Source organism: Leucopleurus acutus, assembly GCF_964270905.1.
Source record: "Leucopleurus acutus genome assembly, chromosome: 9".
Lineage (NCBI taxonomy): Eukaryota > Metazoa > Chordata > Mammalia > Artiodactyla > Delphinidae > Leucopleurus > Leucopleurus acutus.
Genome location: NC_139144.1, coordinates 54805722 through 54826050, shown reverse-complemented (window position 1 = coordinate 54826050; position 20329 = coordinate 54805722). Strand labels below are relative to the sequence as shown.

Genomic DNA, 20329 nt, shown 5'->3' with positions numbered 1-20329 from the left:
AGCGCGCGCGCCTTACGGCCGCTGAGGCTAACCTGCGGCAGCGTGCGGATACAAAATAGCAGCGGCGGGTGGTGGTGACGTTAGAAGAGCGCGCCGCACTTCGGTGCGAACAGCTTCCGCGGGAGTGAATTCTCGACCGTCGCGGGCATGGTGATCTGCAGTCGGGTGTTGCTCAGAAAGGTCCGTGATTGGTGCCCCTCAGCCTGATGTCCGACACCTGGTGCCTCTAGCCCCACCTGAGGGCATTTCTCCTTCGCCTCCATCCCTCCCCACTGTTTTCTTCCTGGGGGCCTCTTTCCTGCTTCTTTTCTACCATAGTCCTCTCCTTTTCGCCCCTCAGGGAGTCGGGCTTGGCCTGTAAGGGGTGAGAAGGGCGTGTCTAGTCTACCGGGCATGGTTAGGACGGTTGTTTGGAACAGGGTTTGAGATTTTTCAAGGGAATTGTGCGCACGTGGGATGAAGAGCTGGGGTAACTGCCTGCTGTTTATACATGCAATACGGTGTATGTGAAGTGTAGGTTTGACTTTTTCTTTTGGCTCAAATAGTGTATTTTCCTCCTTTTAAATAATAATATCCATAACTTGTTTTTACATATTTTTTCGTGGAGTGTATTGTTATTAAGAGCTTTCTAAAGACAACTTTTCATCAGTAAACGAAAATAGGTAACTGACTTACCTTCTTGCAAGAAACTAGGTCAGCTTTTGTGCAGTGCGGGTTTTAGAATCGTTTCTGTAAAAAATTTACAGTTGCTTTTCAAATTTAAAAACGTCTTTAAGATCCTTACTAGCAATGTTTTTTGAAACCTGCCGTCATCAGGGTTGGTCATTACCTTAGTACTAAGGACGAGATTGAGATATTACTTTTAAGTTTGAGTTCTAAATCTATGAACCTGAGCAGTAAAAAATGTGTCACATATTGAAAGGAACTTCAAAAACAGGAGGTTATTTTTTGTCGGAGGAAAGGCATGGTTAGTAATACCATGGTTAGTAAAGTTTTACTTTATTCAACCCTCTATTTTCCAGAAAATAGGTGGTCAGAAGAAGAGAGACTTGTGAAGGATAGTACTTGGGCATATAGGATAACTAATCTGTAAGCTAAAAAAATGAACTACTGCATTTTTTGCTGGATACGTTTTTAAATGCTAGCTGTGTAACTTTACTGCCATAACAGTCACTTCCAGTCAATGTTGTTTGCAAGGGGAATCTACCACTTCACTTACCTGTGATGCATTTCTGATCTAGCTCTACCCAGCCAAAGCATAAGTTCGTCAGCCTCCAGAGAAAAATACTCTGGCTAGCCCTTAAGTTCATGTTTTGTATATTCCTTCCACCCTTACAATACTCTGTTTCGTGATTATATTTGCATACTCAAATGAAAAGCTGTGCTTTGAATCTTTGCTGTGTAACTATCCACTGCAATCTCAAGTCTAGACAGATTTATCAGAATCAGCAAAGGAGCTTTTGATAAATGTGCTGGCTTACCCTATTCTCATCCCCTCCTCCAGAGTATCAGAATGGTCAGTGGAGTGTATGCATTTTTGAAAAAAGTTCCCAGATGTTTTCGATACTTAAAACTATCCTAAATGATTAAAGATGTGAAGATTATGAATTTAAGAAATTACTTTGTGAGGAATTTTGACAGCCCAGGGGGTTAAGACATAGGATCTTACCTGCAAGAAGTTCTTGATTTAGTGAGGGAAACAGAAATAAACCCTAAATACAGTGTATGATTTCTAGAGATCTAATAATAGAGATATAATCCAATTACTGAGAGCCCAGGAAAATCAGTGGTAAGTGTTGGTTAAAGGAATTAAGAAAGACATCGGAAAATATGACATTCAGGTGGGTTTATGATAGAAAAGAACAAATGACATTGTAAGTAGATGAAAAAGCATGAGCAGAATGCCATGGAGAAGTGACAGTATATTGTGTAGCATAGAGCAAAGAGAGGAAGAGGATATAGGAGGGGTTGAATGAATGGAAATGAAATGTGAAGGGTAGGTTAAGAGATTTGAATATAGCATTGAGAATTTTAGACTTTATTTCGTAAACAGCAAAAAACCATGAATGGTTTTTTTTTTTTTTTTTCATGAATGGTTTTTGAGTAAGGGAGAAACATGTTGAGAGATCAGATCCATTGTCAGAAAAATCGCTCAGGCAGTGAGACAGAGGATGTGTTGAGGAAGGAATGACTAGACAATGAAAGACCAGTTAGGAGCTAATGTAATGATCAAGATACTAGGGTAGTTAGTTGTGCCAAAAAAGGAAAGATAGTAGGGCTTCGGGAAGAGAAGCAGGTATAGTCTAAGATCCCCATGTGTGGTCTCAGTGAGTAGATAAACTATCGTTTCATTATTTGTGAGAACATTGGAGGAACAGAATTTACCTAGGGAAAAGTTTGGTTTTGTTATATAACATGTATTTAGGGGACTATTATCCTTTCAATACCTAAGAAGTTATATATTTGAGGGGTTTCAAATATAAGTTAAATACTGATCTCGTTCTCAGTTGCTTTAGACTATTAAGCTCACATCTGGTGGAGATGTACAACTAACTGGGATAGAGAATATCTCACCTAGGTGATAGTTACTGGTACAAACTGAGATCACCCAGGGGAGAAAGTCTAGATTGAAAAGTGGGCCAGTGTCAGAGACCTTCAGGATTGGAAGGACAACAATTGATAGTGAAAAACAGGATCTTAAGAGAGTTAATCTAATGGGAAAGTGAGGTCAGACAGGAGGTAAACTAAGAAAAGACAATAAATGTGGCATAAGGAAAGCCATTTTTTTTTTTTTAGGAGTTTTAGTGGCAACAAAGAACTAGAAAGGAATTCAAAATTGGTAAGCACATGTGGTATACAAATGTCCTCTTTCTCTTTTTAAGTATGGAGACTTCATTGATAACCTGAGACTCTTCACCAGGGGAGGAAGTGGTGGAATGGGCTACCCTCGCTTAGGTGGAGAAGGTGGAAAAGGTGGTGACGTCTGGGTTGTAGCCCATAACAAAATGACTTTAAAACAACTTAAAGATAAATATCCTCAGAAACGGTTTGTGGCTGGAGAAGGAGCAAACAGTCGGTAAGTATTTAACTGAATGGTTTTGTATGAAATTAATTGCCCCCGGAAGAAGAAAAAAAGTTGAGATAAAAATTTAATTGGTAATTTGAAGTAAATAATATCCTGGATTTGTAACTGAGCAAAAATCTACTATTTTTGTCTCTAGTAAATATAAAAGATAGGTACTATGGAATGTTTTGACGTTTTTAAACTTTTTATCCTTTTCTTCTCCCAGTGTCTGTTTATATTCTTTTATACTTCCTTTGTAGAACCAGAAAATGATCTGAATCCCCACTGTTTTCTTCTAAAATTATCTTTGACAGTCTTTAGGAAACTTTCTAGAATCTTAACTGGCTACTCCACCCCACTGCCACCCATAGTTCTGCCAGCATCTTGTAGGCAGTACTTAAAATTTAGAGCCTGTTTGCTGCTACATCTCTTGAATGTTTTCCTTTTGACCCTGTTTGATTTTCTCTCTGACAGCAAAATCTTCCCTTTGTTTTTTGTTAATGTTTGCTATTTTCTGTGGAACATATTATGTTGGCCTCAAAATATGAGAAGAATTTTTTCTTTCATTGTAAAGAAAACGAAGAAAAAAAATTCTTAAAGCTTCCATCAAAATGCAGTCTATGGTCCCTCAGGCCTCTGTCATTCTGTTGTTCCTTAGGAGGTGTTGGTATAAAAGTTAGGCTTTCTGTTCCTTTTTTCTTTCCCCTTCCCAAGGAAGTGTCTGGGTATATTTTTTTGTCACAGTCGTAGAGGATGGAATGTGTCACTTGCTTGGGGGATGAGTGTAAGCAAAGGATAGAGCCTGGATATAGGCTAAACACCCTGTAACGCAGGGTGAGGAATGCCCCCAACAACAACAACAAATTATCCTGCCCCAAATATCCAGCAGCATCCTCTGCTGGTAAAGGAATCCTTGGAGAAACTCCTTAAATTTCTTTTGAGCATTTTTGTTTATGAATAATCTTTACAGGGCAAATTTTGAGAGCCCTATACTAGAATTCAGTAATCAAAGCTTTAAGATCAGAATGTTGTTTTATTATTTTGATGTTACAGGTAGAAAATAACTGCAGTTTATATCCTAAAGTAAAATTTTTCATCATTTTATAATTTCTTTTGAAAATTAAGGTTGCTGTGATTCCAACCTTATTCTGTGTTTAGATAAGTGGTATGCTAAAGATGGTGTATAACGTTTAAATGTTAAGAAAGATTTAAATAGAACAGTTACTGCGATTGTGTGTTGGAATTTTTAGAATGTAGCGGCTTAAATCTAAAGGATCAATAGGAGCCAACTGGATGAAGGGGAGGAAAAAGCATTACAGGAAAGAGATATTGGAAATAACATAAATTATTTTGTCATTCATCTATTTAGGTATTTTTTTTTTTTACTGTTATTGTCACAATGCAGTACACATCTTTGTGTATATAATAGTTTACATGGTTGTTCAATTTTTTTTTTTTTTTTTTAGGATAAATTCCCAGAAGTGGAATTACTAGTTAGAAGCTTGTACCACTTTATCCTCTCTTGAGCAGTTTAAGAATCACCATATGAGCCTCCTATAATTAAAGTACTCTCATTTCAGGTCACTTTTTAAAAGCCTTGTTATTCACTGGATTTTCCATTTTTTTTCTAGTTTATTCATATTGCAATGATCTCTTCCTTTCAAACGTACAATATTTTAGTTCATTATGAGTTAAAATGACTTTTGGTAGTTAGCTTAGTAACTTAAATCATTACTTAATATTATTTTTATTGAGATACAGTAGTCTAAAATGCAAATAAATAAATAGGGATAATTTTATTGTTTCTCCACTATTTGGCCATTTAACATCTGCATTATAAGAATTGGTTGCTAGTCTTCTTTGTATACCATTGTATTTGCTTGAAACATCAACCATTTAATCTAGCAGATTTTCTTTATGTTAATTTAGCTTTATTTTTTTATAGAGTTAGTGCACTGAAAGGCTCCAAAGGAAAAGACTGTGAAATTCCTGTACCTTTGGGTATTTCAATAACTGATGAAAATGGTAAAATTATAGGTAAGTGTATTGTAGATTCTAAGGTTGTGAAAAATGTGCACGTTTTCTAAAATTGAGATCTGTGGGGAATAGCACCTCTTAAGTTTCAGGATTTTTTTTAAACATTAAGTATTTTAGCTGCTAGTTTATAAAACAGCTTTTAAAAACATTATATAACAGTTCAGAATTAACTGCTAGATTTTAAATTATTTTAAAGATGTAAGAGTATTTACTCGGTTTTAAAACAAATAACTAGCATTTTTTCAACCACTTGCAAAAGTGTTTTCTTGGAGTCAGATTTTTAATAGAAACTTGATGCTATCGTTTAGCCCTTTAGATTTGTAAACTGGAATTTCCTGGCATCTGTTTCTGAAAGAAAAATGTCATTAGTGATTAGCTCCACTTACTAATCTTTGCTTTAAGTATCTTTCTCTCTCTTTTTAAGGAGAACTCAATAAAGAGAAAGACAGAATTTTGGTAGCTGAAGGAGGTCTTGGTGGTAAATTACTTACAAATTTCTTACCATTGAAAGGCCAGAAACGAGTAATTCACCTTGATCTAAAACTTATAGCTGATATAGGCTTGGTAGGGTAAGTATCATTCATATTTTTATTTTTATACTTTCAGAGAGATAGTTCATGAATAGGAAGTAAATATAAATGGTAATTTGGGGCTAGCATTATTTCTAGTTCATGGAATTTGTGTATTGTTTGTGTACTTTAAGAAAATGCTGCTTAAAAAAAAAAGAATATGCTGCTAATATTGCCAACATAGAGTTTCATAGTCACTATTCATTTGTCGAAGATCATAGCAATTGAATAGGGCAGTGGAAATGTTAGAAAATAAATAAACACAGAAAAGTCAATCAAATACAAAAGAATGTTACCAAGTATTAAAGAATAAAATTAGAAATCCAAACAAGCCACATACTAAAAAGTGTATGGAAGGAAATAAAAAGTAGGGGAAAAATGACCAAGATATTCTTACAAGTCTTAATAGAGGTATTGAAGTATCATTAATCAGATGGCTAAAGGCCAGTACAGATGATCTCAACCATCAACTTTACACACTATTGAGCATTAAGCTGGATCTTGCTATGACCGTTTCCCTATCCTTCACTCTCTGTTTAGGAGCTGTCCATTCTCACTGCTGCAGACCTTCCAATGTTCTCCTCTTCCACCAGCCTCCATTCTTTCATCAAACAATGCTACTTAGCTGTAGGGTTTGCAGTGCTGGCACATAAATGGAGGGAGATAAATAGCAAGATAGAAAGTAGATAAAAGAAGGGAAAACTTCAGCTTTGCATGTCTCCTCTCCCTCTCTGTCTTCCTCTCCCAAGTCCCACTATAGCATTACACAATAGTCAGATGGAAGGCCTTGGGAAAAGGGAGGGGAAACTGCCGCTCTACTCCAGCTGCCAGTTCCATGCCTTGCTTTTCCATAGCTTCTTTTTAAGCTCTTTCATCTTCCTCTTCCCACATCTCACTGCTTCTTTACCACACTCTTCACTCTGAATCCCTCACCTCTTTCCATGCCTGTTTAGGTCTTACCAGCAGTGGCTTAGAGTTCACAGAAGCCTCATTCCTGCTGAAATTGTAACAGAGAAAGATGTGATCCTGGCATTTAAGCTTGCCATTCGCATTTAATATTTTCAATGAAACATAGTTATGAGGGTTATGAGTCATAGGTTCTGTAATACTATATATTTTTAGGAACATTATGGACTTAATAGGGTTTTGTGGATAAGACTGAGAATCCAGCCATTCACTTTCTTATTTGTAGGAAAATGTGTTTCAGGTTCCATAGAGACACCTTTACAGCCTAAGAAGAACATAGCAAGGCTGAGTAGTGAATAGAAGTGGGATGGCGATGGCAGACTCAAGTGAGACTGTTTGGGTTAGAATCTCAAATCCTCTGGAGGCTGGCTGGCTGGTTTTGGATACAGTCTCTCTAAAGCCTTTTTTTTTTTTTTCTCATCTTTAATAGTGGATGGCAGTAGTTCTCACCTTAAAATGTTATTGCTGAGTAAGATTTGCATTTGCAGCATAATACATGCCTTGGATTTATGAATGCTCAATGAATGAATGGTAGCTGCTATTATCATCATCATTGCCAACTTATTGGAGACCACATATAGTGATACACTAAGCTTTTCAGAAGTGGACTTTATATTAGTCAATAGCAAGCATCATGATTCTAGAGCACAATGTTTAACATGTATGCTAGTGCTTTTAAATTAGGTAACTATTCTTAAAAAGTTGCTAATGTGAATACCAGCATAAGCAGATGTCCTTTTAGCCAGTTTCAGGAATAAACTGAACATTAGAAGAAAGGTATCATATAACTAATACACTTGTACTGCTGTTTTCAGATCTGGTCTTTGCATAGGTTGGATTTCAGCCTCTAAAATTTTCATTAGGTACTTGTCAATAAAAATCTCAGGTATCTGTTCTTCACCTGGTAGCTTCCTTTTTCTTCTTGTATTTTGATATCTTTGGAAATAGTTGCTTGCATTTTTCTGTGTTTCATCATTGTTATGAAAATATGAGGATATTAGAAAGAAATAAGCAAGTCCAACTAATGATAATCATGGCAAAAATGATTGCAATTTGCTTTTCAAAAAGTTACAAGAGCCTAAGTGTAACAGGATATAAGAAAATACTGTATTTCTAGGGGAAACGAGTCATTAAGAAATCTCACATAGTTTTATTCTAAATTTATTATAGAAATATTTTAATGAGAAAAATTGTTTAAAGATCTCCATTAAGAGCATATACATTTTTATAGAATTCCAAATTAATATTTGTAAAATATTACATCATTATTCCAAATGAAAATGTGGCAGAGTTTTGAAAGATCTTGATTTGAATGAAAACTGTGAAGACAGGGATCACGTCTGTCTTATTGATTGCTGTATTTTTCCTGCCTAGTATATTGCCTGGCCCAAGGCAGTGCTCAATAAATATTTGTTGGATAATTTTTTTAAATAGAGATATAATTGACATATAACATTATATAAGTTTCAGGTGTACAGTGTAATGATTTGACATTTGTATATGTTGCAGAATGATCACCACCATAAATCTAGTTAACATCTGACACCATGTATAGTTACAAATTTTTTTTCTTGTGATGAGAACTTGTAAGATTTACTCTCTTAGCAACTTTAAAATATACAATATTATATTATTATTATCATTTTTTTTTCGGTATGCGGGCCTCTCACTGTTGTGGCCTCTCCCGTTGCGGAGCACAGGCTCCGGACGCGCAGGCTCAGCGGCCATAGCTCACAGGCCCAGCCGCTCCACGGCATGTGGGATCTTCCCGGACCGGGGCATGAACCCGTGTCCCCTGCATCGGCAGGCGGACTCTCAACCACTGTGCCACCAGGGAAGACCTACAATATTGTATTATTAACTATAATCACCATGCTGTACATTATATCCCCATGATATTTTTTTTACAACTAGATTTTTTTTTTTTGGGGCCACACAATGTGGCTTGCGGGATCTTAGTTCCCCAAACAGGGATCGAATCCAAGCCCTCAGCAGTGGAAGTGCAAACTCCTAACCACTGGCCTGCCAGGAAATTCCCCACAACTGGATTTTTTTTTTACCTTTTCACCGCCTTTGCCCATTTTGTAACCCCCTCCCCCACCGCTGACACACACACACACACACACACACACACACACACACACACACACACATTTTCTGTATGCATTCATCCATTGATGGACACTTAGATTGCTTTCACATCTTGGTTATTGTAAATAATGCTGCAGTAACCATGAGGTGCATATATCTTTTTGAGTTAGTGTTTTTGGTTTTTATGTTTTTTGGATAAACATCCAGAAGTGTAATTGCTGGATCATATGGTAGTTCTATTTTTAATTTTTTGAGGAACCTCCATACTGTTTTCCATAGTGGCTGCACCAATTTACATTCCCATTGGTTGAGTAAATTTAATGAAAATATCTGAATGAAATTTAGGAAATCATCTCTTAAGTGGCCCCCATTCCTAGTACTTTCTTTCATCCATTGTGGGCCTTTCTTGAGGGATATTTAGCAATAAAATCAAGGCCTTTAAAACAGCCATGTAGTTTAATCTATTATTTCCTTATCTAGAAATTTACCTCAAGAAAGAAATTAAAGGTATATGTAAAGGTTCACTTCAGCGTTTAAAGTTTTTTTAAAAAAGCTTGACAGGGCTTCCCTGGTGGCGCAGTGGTTGAGAGTCCGCCTGCCAATGCAGGGGACACGGGTTCGTGCCCCGGTCCGGGAAGATCCCACATGCTGCGGAGGGGCTGGGCCCGTGAACCATGGCTGCTGAGCCTGCGCGTCCGGAGCACACAACGGGAGAGGCCACAACAGTGAGAGGCCTGCATACCGCAAAAAAAAAAAAGCAAAAAAAAAGTTTGACAAATAATTAGTGCTCATTTGCAGAAAGAAAAAAAGAGTTGAATGTTAATCGCACCATTTGATGTTAAGGTGACTTAACATTGGTGTATGTCTTTCTAGCTGTATGCGTAATTTTTGCAGAGTTATTTATAACAGTAAAAAATTTGAGACTACCTAAATGCCTAACAATATGAAATTAGTTAAGTAAATTGCACTACACCCTTGAAATGCATTCACCTTATATAATTCAGTTTAAAAGGAGGCCGACCAACTGTGAATAGTCTTTCAGCAAAAAAAGGAATCAAAGCTGAATCTGATCAAGGCTTCATATCTACCAATTTATAGGAGCATGTTAACTGACATCATGGGCATCAGCAGAAAAATCCAGACTATGGCAAAGAAGCTACAGGACAAATGGCCCAGTTTCTTTAAAAATAAAATTGCAAAGGGGAAAAACCTGGAGAGGGAGCCTGTACCAAAAGAAATTTAAAAGGCACATCAACCAACTGTAATATGCAGACCTTATTTGGGTCTCTGTTTAAAGAAACCAACTTTAGAAAAATTATTAAGAATGTATTAATATTTGTTTAAGCTAGGTGATGGCTAAATAGGATTCATTACTTTGCTAGTGAAATGTCCATATAAAATGTTTGTTTTAAAAAATACAAAAAACAATATATGAAATATTTTGTCAGTATTTGGCTAGAGATAGTGAATTGCAGGTATTTTTATTAGTTTCTTTATGTTTTTCTATGATTTACAAGCTGTTTTTTTAACATTATTTGATTTACTGTCAATACTGAAACATCCTTAGTGTTCACCATAAATTTATCTTTACCTTTTCTATAAGTATATTTTGTTCCTCAAGTTTTTCAAGATTATTTTAAATTTATAGTCTACTTTTAATCCCAGCAATATTCAAGAAGTCTGCTTCTTGAAATGTTAGGAATTCAGAGATAAGCAAGTATTTATAATGCTGATATTTGTTGTAATGTATAAATTTATTTTCTTGTTTCAGATTCCCAAATGCTGGAAAATCCTCTTTGCTAAGTAAGATTTCTCATGCAAAACCTGCAATTGCAGATTATGCATGTAAGTATAATTTGCTTTGTTTTTTTAATGTGTAGAGGCAAATTTTTAAAGACTAATCTTTCTTTGAGTGTGAAAAAAATGATAACTGGGGTAACCTTAGTTTGAAAACTCTTGGCAGACAGAGTACATGTATTTCCCATTAATCTTTGAAACCTTTATAGCTCTCAGCAAAGTTCCTAGTACTGCTTATTAGATACTTTGTTGCATTTATTTGTCTATTGTATAATCATTATTCAGTTTAGTTAACAATTTTATGAGCACCTACCCTTTATCAAACACTGTGATAAATGCTACGAAGGCAGAGATCAATTCTTTCATTCATTTAGCAAGTATTTATTTCTAGGAACTATCAATAACAATAAATTCTGGAGTTACAAAGGCTGGTAAGCAGAAGTGAATACTTCTTTTGTTTTGATTTTTATTGAACTTACAGACAAGTGGGGGAAGGCACATATCTTACTAATGAATATAAGAGAATATAATATGGTTCTATGAAAGAGTGTAGGTGACTGCTTTAGATTTCTTTGGGGAAGTGTGATGGTGGGGCTGAGATATGAGCAATAAATATGAGTTAATTGGTGACAGACAATGGAGGTGAGAGTCTTTCAGTCAAAGGAAATAGCATGTACACAAAGACTCTGTGGTGGCAGGGAGTAGATTTGTTTGTCTAGAGAACATGTAGTAAGGGGAAGAGGGAATCAAGATGAGGCTAGAGATGCAGGTGGAGACCTGTGATATAGGCCATATAGGCTGTATTTGATCTCTGTGGCTTAAGAGCAGTTGATAGCTTTTTAACAAGGGAAAACAGTGATTAGATATGCTTTTCAAAAAAGATCTATTGGCGTGTAATGTAGAACATGGATTGGTGTGGGACATAAATGGATCTGGAAAGAACAGTTAGTAGAACTGGCTATTGCAGTAGCTGGATGAGATATAATGGAAGCTTAGACTAAGAGTAGTGAATGAATATGATAGGATCTTTGCCATCATTAAACAAAATGGCACAGAATGACATTAACATGGAAAATAAAATTAAACCATTCTAAAATTGATAAAGTAGAGTTAATTTTGTACTAACTGCTATAAATCACATGGCCAATATTTATTGTTACAATACAGGGGATTCTTGAGAAGGAAAGAAGAAGAAAAGCAAAAAGTCCTAGGAAGGGGGCTAGGGCAGGATTGATGAAGCGTGAGGATAACTAAATGAAAAAGGACCATAGAGAGATTTCACCTAGAGCCCAAGTGATAGAAACCTAAATTCTGCCCCCACCCTCAGCACCTTTGCCATGCTCCTTAAAGTTTGAGACAGGGACTTTGAGGCCCACTAATTAAATTACACCTGTGCTTTCGAAGATTATAAAAATCTATATTTTGTCCTTTTCCAAGTATATGATAAATAGCAAAGATAATTATACCTTTAATTTCAACAAATGAGAACATAATCTGAATTAGGTTGTTCACAGAAACGAAATATTATTTATTTTATACATGACGCTAAGACAATTTTGAGAGTATAAACCTTTATTCTAGCCTCAATTTATTATTGTTTTTCTTTTAGTTACAACATTAAAGCCTGAACTCGGAAAAATTATGTATAATGATTTCAAACAGGTGGGTATCTTTAAAATAAGACACTTGGTTAGTAATGAAAGTACTTGCCTTAGTGCTTAGATTTTATAATATTTGGGAGTTTCTGTGGTGTTAGGGGGAAAAAGTAGCAGGATTTTGTTTTTGATAAGTGAAACCATGATCAAATCAATTCTGCTGACCACTATCAGAGTAAAAATATTGTATTAGAGTATAATTTCTTGTTCTTCTAAAGTTTGGGTCTAGTTTGTCGTTACAACATTTATTGTATCTTAATTGCCTTAATCAGTTTGTCCTCATTGCAAGTCCATATTTTACTGCCATATTTGATTATTGATTTTCATTTCCTAAAAACATTTTCTAAAGTTCATGGATGTAATTTTACTCCAACTTACTGTTTAAAAAAAATTTTTTTTAATTGAATGGGATCCTCGTCTTAACTAGCTATTAAAATTTATTTTTCCCTGCTACGGAAGAACTTTTGAATAATTAGAATAAAAACAAATTAAAAAGGAAAGTAACAAAATTTTAAAAATGTTTAATGTATGATCAGCAGGTGCATCCCTTGATATTTACCCAAATAAACTGAAAACTTATGTCCACTCAAAAGCCCGCACACGGATGTTTGCAGCAGCTTTGTTCATAATTGCCAAAACTTGGAAACAACCAAGATGTCCTTCAGTAGGTGAATGGATAAATAAACTGTGTACATCTCAATAATGGAATGTCATTCACACTAAAAAGAAATGAGCCATCAAGCCATGAAAGGACACAAAGGAACCTCCAATGTGTATTACTAAGTGAAAGAAGCCAATCTGTAAAGGCTACATACTGTATGATTTCAACTATGTGTCATTCTGGAAAAAGGCAATACTATGGAAATAGCAGAAAGGTCAACGGTTGCCAAGGATTAGGAGGAAAGAAAGGTTGAACAAGCAGCACACAGGATTTTTAGGGCAGCGAAACTATTCTGTATGATACTAGATACATGTCATACATTTGTCAAAACCCATGGAATGTGTAAAACCAAGGGTGAACCCTAATGTAAAGTATGGGCTTAAAGTGATGATGTATCAGTATACTTTCATATAATCCATTGATATAATTCAAAAGACATAGAAGATGTATATTTATAATAGTGGTATAACAGTAAAAATTTTTTAAAACTTCGACAATTATATAGAATGTTAAATAATAATTAAAATTATAAGTACAGGATAATATGAATTTAGAGAACAATATTTAGAGGAAAAGACAACATTATTGGTAATTTTTAAGGGAAATCAGTAGAAAACCTCTGAAGAGAATTTCAGGACATGAGACCTACATGTACATTGCTTTGTCACATAGCTCCAACTTTCTTTAAAACTGAAATTTTTAACCACACAGGCAGTATGTGTAGAGCAGTGTTTCTCATCCCTTACTGTACATCAGAATCATCTGGGTAGCTTAAGAATAACAATGATAAATGAAGCCTGGGCCCCAGTGATTTGAAACCAAACCCCTTGGGGATAGGGCTTGAGCATCTGTAGTTTAGAAAAGTTTCTTAGATAATTATGATGTGCAGTGAGGTTTGAAAACCGCAAGTGTAGAATAATGGTTAGTAACTCTTATAACCTCCAAAAGGAGTATAGTAACACTATTTCCCTTACTTTTTTTTTTTTTTTTACTTCCCTTACTTTTTAAGAGTGGTTAATAGTTCTGGTAGAATATGAACAATAAAGAAACAATGGTACCAAATAACCATTTACATATAGAATAAAACTTAAAACTACAGAGCTATACTAAGTCAATGTCTTCTGAATTAATATCCTTGTATATTTTTAAGAATTTAGAAAATTGAAATTCTTTGAAAAGTTCATACTGAACAATATAATTTATGGAATTCTAAAAAGAATTTATGTGATTAGTAAATGTTAAACTAAGCCATAAAATTCCTAGATTGTTAAAGTAAAAAATGGGACTAATTTCTGATAACAAAGGACTTTGATTCTTAATACATTTATTTTGTTATAAAGGTATCCTGACTTTATAGAGATGCAGTGGTAATCACAAATTAAGAACTGTTTATAATTGAAATATCATGAAAATTGTTGGATGTAATTGTATTTGTGGTTTTCGTATTTTTTTTATTATCATTACCATTTAATTTTGTGTTAGATATCAGTAGCTGATCTTCCTGGTTTAATAGAAGGAGCACACATGAACAAAGGAATGGGCCACAAATTCCTCAAGCATATAGAAAGAACTAAACAACTACTTTTTGTTGTAAGTCATATGCATATTAATGTAATGTTTAAATGAATGTGAGAACCAGTGAATTTAGTTTTCCTAGAAATTTTTTATAATAATAACATTTAAAGATAAAGTAGCAGCATATATTATTCCACTAAATCTATTTAGATAGGGGTCAGATACAGTTAGTAATCTTTATTTATAATATGGGGATGGAAGTGGCATTGTTTACTATGTCAGATTAAAGTTTCGCCATACTTGTCAGGTTTAATTCATTAAGATTTTCAATATACTACTAAATTATATAGGATCAATTTCCTACTTCATTTCTGGTGTTCAGTTATATATGAGATTGTCTGTATTGGTATAAATTGTTTAATCTGTACTAGTTTCTCATTAATGATTGTGGTTTTATCAGAATAATTATAATTATCTTAAAACATCAGTTTCTCTCATTTCGAATTACTAAATTACGAGTAGAGTATAGATTGAGAAATTATTTTTAGCTTGAGCAAGTAAAACATTTCAAAACAGAATTGTATAGCTGTTGTTCTTATGTTAAAAGCAGTCTTTTTCCCTTTTTTTTTTTTTTTTAGGTTGATGTTTCTGGATTTCAGCTTTCTTCCCAAACTCAGTACAGAACTGCCTTTGAAACCATACTACTGCTTTCAAAAGTAGGTTTTCTGTTTTATATCTGGTCTAATACGTAGGCACATAGGACTGTATGGAATAACGTATGATAATTCGAATAAATATATAGTCTGCCTCTACCTTTTTTTTTTCTTTTTTGCGGTACGCGGGCCTCTCACTGTTGTGGCCTCTCCCGTTGCGGAGCACAGGCTCCGGACGCACAGGCTCAGCGGCCATGGCTCACGGGCCCAGCCGCTCTGCAGCATGTGGGATCTTCCCGGACCGGGGCACGAACCTGTGTCCCCTGCATCGGCAGGCGGACTCTCAACCACTGCGCCACCGGGGAAGCCCTGCCTCTACTTTTTAAAGCTTTGATGTTAATTAAATTATCTATTAAATTAATTATCTAAACTTGCTGTCTCCAGTTTTGCGATGTTCACCTGTTCCTCAAACTGTTGTAATCATTAAAACCTTCCTTGATTCCAAATCCCTGTTACATACTTCTCAGACTGTATCTTGCTTAACTTTTATTCCTACTTCTTAGACTATTTCTCAGTCTAGTTTTTAGGTTCTCTGATACTCAGATATTTTGCTATGTTTTGCTATGTTTTTGCTATGTTTTAGATCCTTTTTAATTCTCCAGCCTCCCCCAGAACTTTACTGAATATGTAAGCCAGAAACCTCGGTGGTTTCTGACTTGCAGGCGGACTCTCAACCACTGCGCCACCAGGGGAGCCCTGCATTTCTTTAATGATAAATGATGTGAGAAATGTGACTAATGATGTTGAGCATCTTTTTATGTGCTCATTAGGCATTTGTATGTCTTTGGAGAAATATCTATTCACATTCTTTGCCCATTTTTAAAATGGGTTGTCTTTTAATTGTTGAGTTGTAGGAGATCTTTATAATTTAGATACAAATCCCTTATCAGATATATGATTTGCAAATGTTTTCTCCTATTCTTTCAGTTGTCTTTTCACTTTCCTTAGGTTGTCTTTTGAAGTACAGAATTTTAAATTTTAATGAAGTCCCCTTTGTTTATTTTTTCTTTTGCTCATGCTTTTTGTCAGATATACGAAACCACTGCGTAATCCATAGTCACAAAGATTTACTTCTAAGCATACTTAACTTTTTCCAAGAATAATACAGGTATAGCATTAAGCTGTCACTATCTAGTTCTGAATTTTATTTATGTGCTTACTAGACGTCCAGATATCTGTATTTGGCTCTAGGCACAAAATCACAGCTGTCTCTAGGATGTCATATGAGCTAAAATGTATTAACATATGACTTAACTAGTAAGCATTTTCTGCATTTCCTTTGTTAATTAGTTTTGTGGTTATTGGGACTTACTGCATTTCAGAGGTGAGAATGGGCCCTAGATTACCCAGGCCTATAAAGTAAAGAAAGACATTACCAAATAGGTCATTTATATAGATATTTTAATAAAATTATTTGGTTTTTCTCCTTGGCTTTAAGGAGTTGGAGTTGTACAGAGAGGAACTTCAGACAAAACCTGCGCTCCTGGCAGTTAATAAAATGGACTTGCCAGATGCCCAAGATAAATTCCATGTACTGATGAACCAACTCCAGAATCCTAAAGGTAAACCCATTCATTCATTTAGTGCCAATTTAATGAATACCTGCTATTTGCAGAGAGTGCTAGGTACTATAATCAGTGGAAAAGAAAACTGAAAGTTGCTACTCTTAAAAAAAAAGTATGTTTGAAGAAAGAACACATACCATATGAAACTTCTGAATAACACTGTAAAAAATAATACCCCATTTCAGAATGTGTGATATGGACAATAAGTTAGAGGAGACAGAAGGAAAGAAAGATTAATTTGAGCTGAAAATGTCAGGCATCATCAAGAAGTAAAACTTAAAGTGGGCTCTTAAAGAGTTAATGGAATTTGGATCAGAAGAGAATAAAGTCAGCATCTACCTGTGAAGTCTGTTAACATATTTCACCAGTTCTAGAACTTCATTCCCCTAGTACATCATGAATTTTAAAACAGAGCTAGTAGTTCTGAAAAGAGGTATGTATCTTTGCAGTGCCAGGTCTGTAGATCTCCGAAGAGTACTAATCTTCTAAAAAGAACTTGAGTCACTATGTATGTGTGGTACAGAATAATAGATGCTGTTACTCCAAAAGGATTTGTTTGAAATTTGTTCCTAAATGGACCATTATGTGTAAAGAAATTTAAAGGGATTCTCCATAGTTTTGAGTATTGACCTTTGCAGAACAGTCTGTATCGTACAGTGATGACGCTTTCATTTTTCTGAGTCTAGTAGAGGACCTTTTGCACAAATGAGGAAAGTAGGGTGGAAGGTAAGTAGTTAACATGTTTTTAAATAGACCTAATCTCTCTTTTTATCCTTGGGATAAAAATTGGGGAAACTAAATTATAATGTACTAGGACTACCAGGCAGCACCAGAAGATCCTCTCTCCCCTCTCAAAATCTACCCTACAGCCCGTATAATTTATATATTGGGCTGTCCTTGAGTTAATAAGTTACTTTGGGATATAAATATTCTCTGGAATATTTATAAATAAACCTTTATTCCTTAATGTCATTTGCTTTATGAGGTCATTAGATCTATTTGCTGGCTGGTCTTGCAGAAAAGGGAACTTTCAGAGGAGGACCACAAGGGAGGGTAATTCAGGAGTTTGCGGCTATTTTGGACCATCATAAAACAATGTAGTCCCCTCAGTGATAATTCCTGAGTTAGCCTCTCAGACTTCCTTGGGGGTAAATGAATCTCAGAATCCAAGCTCTGTGTTTGTTTGGCTAACCTCTTTTAGGCAGCCTTTCCAGTTCATGTCAGTGTTGATCCATCCCATCAGTATGGCATCCTTACTTCTGTTCCCTTGGTGGCAGGGAAGAACGAAAAGTTATATAATGGCTGTCAGCCCCTGTGGGGTGATAGATTGGATTCATCTAAAATGATGAATTGAACTCCTTGAACTCTTTTCAATTTTAGTATGGCTCATAGCGCCAGTGATGATAAGCCGTTAGGAAAATTAAAGGCCACCTGTGTGCTGAAGCAAGCTAGAATATCCCAAATCACAAATGATGTTATGTTATAGGAAAGTTCTTTCAGAAAATCTATGTTGTCTTACTTTATTGAACCGCCCCAAAACAAAATTTATTGCTTCTGTAAGTAAATCATCTTCTGTGATTCATCTTTTACTTACACTTAATTTTGTTTAAAATATATTCATGCAACAAATATTTATTAAGTACCTGTCATGTGCCAAGAACCTTACCATTGTCACTAGTAAAAACCAAAGGTTCTGAGACCTTATTAGAAAGAGAAGGAAAAAAGAAATTTAAAATGCTTAGTTTTTGGTTCATTGGTTCAAAAATCAAACCTCTAGCATAGTTTTGACTTACTTTCAGAGACAGTGAAAATCAGCCTAGTTTTGTGTTCTTTGTTTCAGATTTTTTGCATTTATTTGAAAAAAACATGATTCCGGAGAGGACCGTGGAGTTCCAACACATCATCCCCATCTCTGCAGTTACTGGAGAAGGAATTGGTGAACTAAAGAACTGTATAAGGAAATCTCTGGATGAACACACCAACCAGGAAAATGATGCATATCATAAGAAGCAGTTGCTTAATTTACGTATTTCCAATACAATATCTTATAGTGACCTACCATCAAAGAATGCTGTTACTAGTGCCAGAATAGATATAACTTGAATATGTTAAAAGTGATATTGAAATTGCATTCATTTGGAAGCTTTTCCACAGACATACTTTTTAGAAGGTTAGTTGTTACTAACCTGGTGTATATGCTATCATTCAAAAACCATACTTTTTAAAGATGTTTTGTACTTAAGTCTATCAACAGTAAAAAAAAAAAAGTAACTGGAAAAAAAAAAGTAACTGAGGGTTAAAAATGACAGTTTATAATTTTATGGCCAATTCACCTGTAATAAAATCCTATAATACTCCTGTACGTATGTCTCTAGTGAGATCATTTTTTTAATTATATAAAGGATTCCTTATGAGCAACTAGGTTTTGTTTGTTTGTCTTTAAGTCTGTCATGTACCTGGTTCTACTAAATATATAATAGTTCTCTTTTTTGGAAAACCTCAAACCCTAAATTTGAACATATTCAGTGATAATAAAGACCATTGATAATCAGTAGATAGATCTTTGCGATTTCAGCTTTTGGAAATTTTTCTTTCTTAAGTATAAGAGTATTTTTTTTTTTTTGTGGTATGCGGGCCTCTCACTGTTGTGGCCTCTCCTGTTGCGGAGCACAGGCTCCAGACGTGCAGGCTCAGCGGCCATGGCTTACGGGCCCAGCTGTTCCGTGGCATGTGGGATCTTCCCGGACCTGGGCACGAACCCATGTTCCCTGCATCAGCAGGCAGACTCTCAACCACTGCGCCACCAGGGAAGCCCCAAGTATAAGAGTGTTTTTTTCTTGCTTTGGACACACTGATGTATGTCTCATATTATTGTGTCCTAGTCGTTTCACTGTCTACTTTCATATTTTAGTAAGGAGAATAAATAGGAAGTACAATATTAAACAGTATTATCCATCATCAGTATATTCTCAGGAGATTATAATTTCTAAATTTCCGCCTGACTTTCAAAAATACTTACATATTATACATTTTCTCTTAATGCATTTTATTATAAAATATACATGTTAATTGTAAAATAAAATAAAATTTAAACAGTGCAAAAGCATATAAAGTAAAAAAGAAAAGTTCCCATCTTTCTGCATCAGGCTCTCCAGTTCTCAGAGAAAACCACATGTTCTTGCAGAATTTTTTAATGCATATATCTTTTTGCCTAAATGAGTTCATTATATAAGACTTTCCAAGGTTTTTTGGTTTTTACAAAATAGTAGCAAGTTAGTGAGCTTCTAAAAATTATTCTTCAGTGCTACTTTTAAACTATTAGGAATTGTCTTGGAATTTAAGGCTAAGTGAAGCCTTAACATGTGGCTGTAAGTATTAAATAAAAATGGCACTATCGTTCTACTTAAATTTCTTCTGATATGACAATGTGAGTAACTTCTTACAATTGTTATTTCACTTTTATTTGTTCTGTTTTCTATTCCTCACTCCCACCTCCCATCCCAGTCCCCAGATCACTGGCTTTTCTTGTGTTTCTTTTCATTGCACGGCTATTTATTGAGTGTCTCCCCTGTGCCAGGCACTGTGCGGGGCGCTGCATGTACAGTGTTAAGGAGAATAGACAGGACCTGCTCCCCTCATGGATCTCACGTTCAACATCAGAAGCTGCAAGGGATTAGAGCACTTTACAGCAAAGGA

At 35.3% G+C, this 20329-nt stretch overlaps 1 protein-coding gene across 1 annotated transcript; it reads left to right on the top strand.

The window, feature by feature from the left end:
* Window positions 1–97: 97 nt before the first annotated feature.
* GTPBP10 (GTP binding protein 10) lies at window positions 98–19264 on the top strand. Its single transcript, XM_082846207.1, has 10 exons — window positions 98–180; window positions 2883–3076; window positions 5010–5101; window positions 5526–5670; window positions 10499–10572; window positions 12134–12186; window positions 14323–14430; window positions 14994–15071; window positions 16507–16630; window positions 18474–19264. The coding sequence occupies exons 1-10, from the start codon at window positions 148–150 to the stop codon at window positions 18734–18736; spliced, it is 1164 nt and encodes a 387-aa protein (XP_082702333.1). The 5' UTR covers window positions 98–147; the 3' UTR covers window positions 18737–19264.
* Window positions 19265–20329: the final 1065 nt, after the last annotated feature.

Excerpts from the sequence above, each read along its gene's own strand:
- GTPBP10 (XM_082846207.1), top strand. The coding sequence starts at position 148 with ATGGTGATCTGCAGTCGGGTGTTGCTCAGAAAG. Across the intron at positions 5,102-5,525 it reads TGAAAATGGTAAAATTATAG|GAGAACTCAATAAAGAGAAA; the intron begins GTAAGTGTATTG and ends TCTCTTTTTAAG. Across the intron at positions 15,072-16,506 it reads CCATACTACTGCTTTCAAAA|GAGTTGGAGTTGTACAGAGA; the intron begins GTAGGTTTTCTG and ends CTTGGCTTTAAG.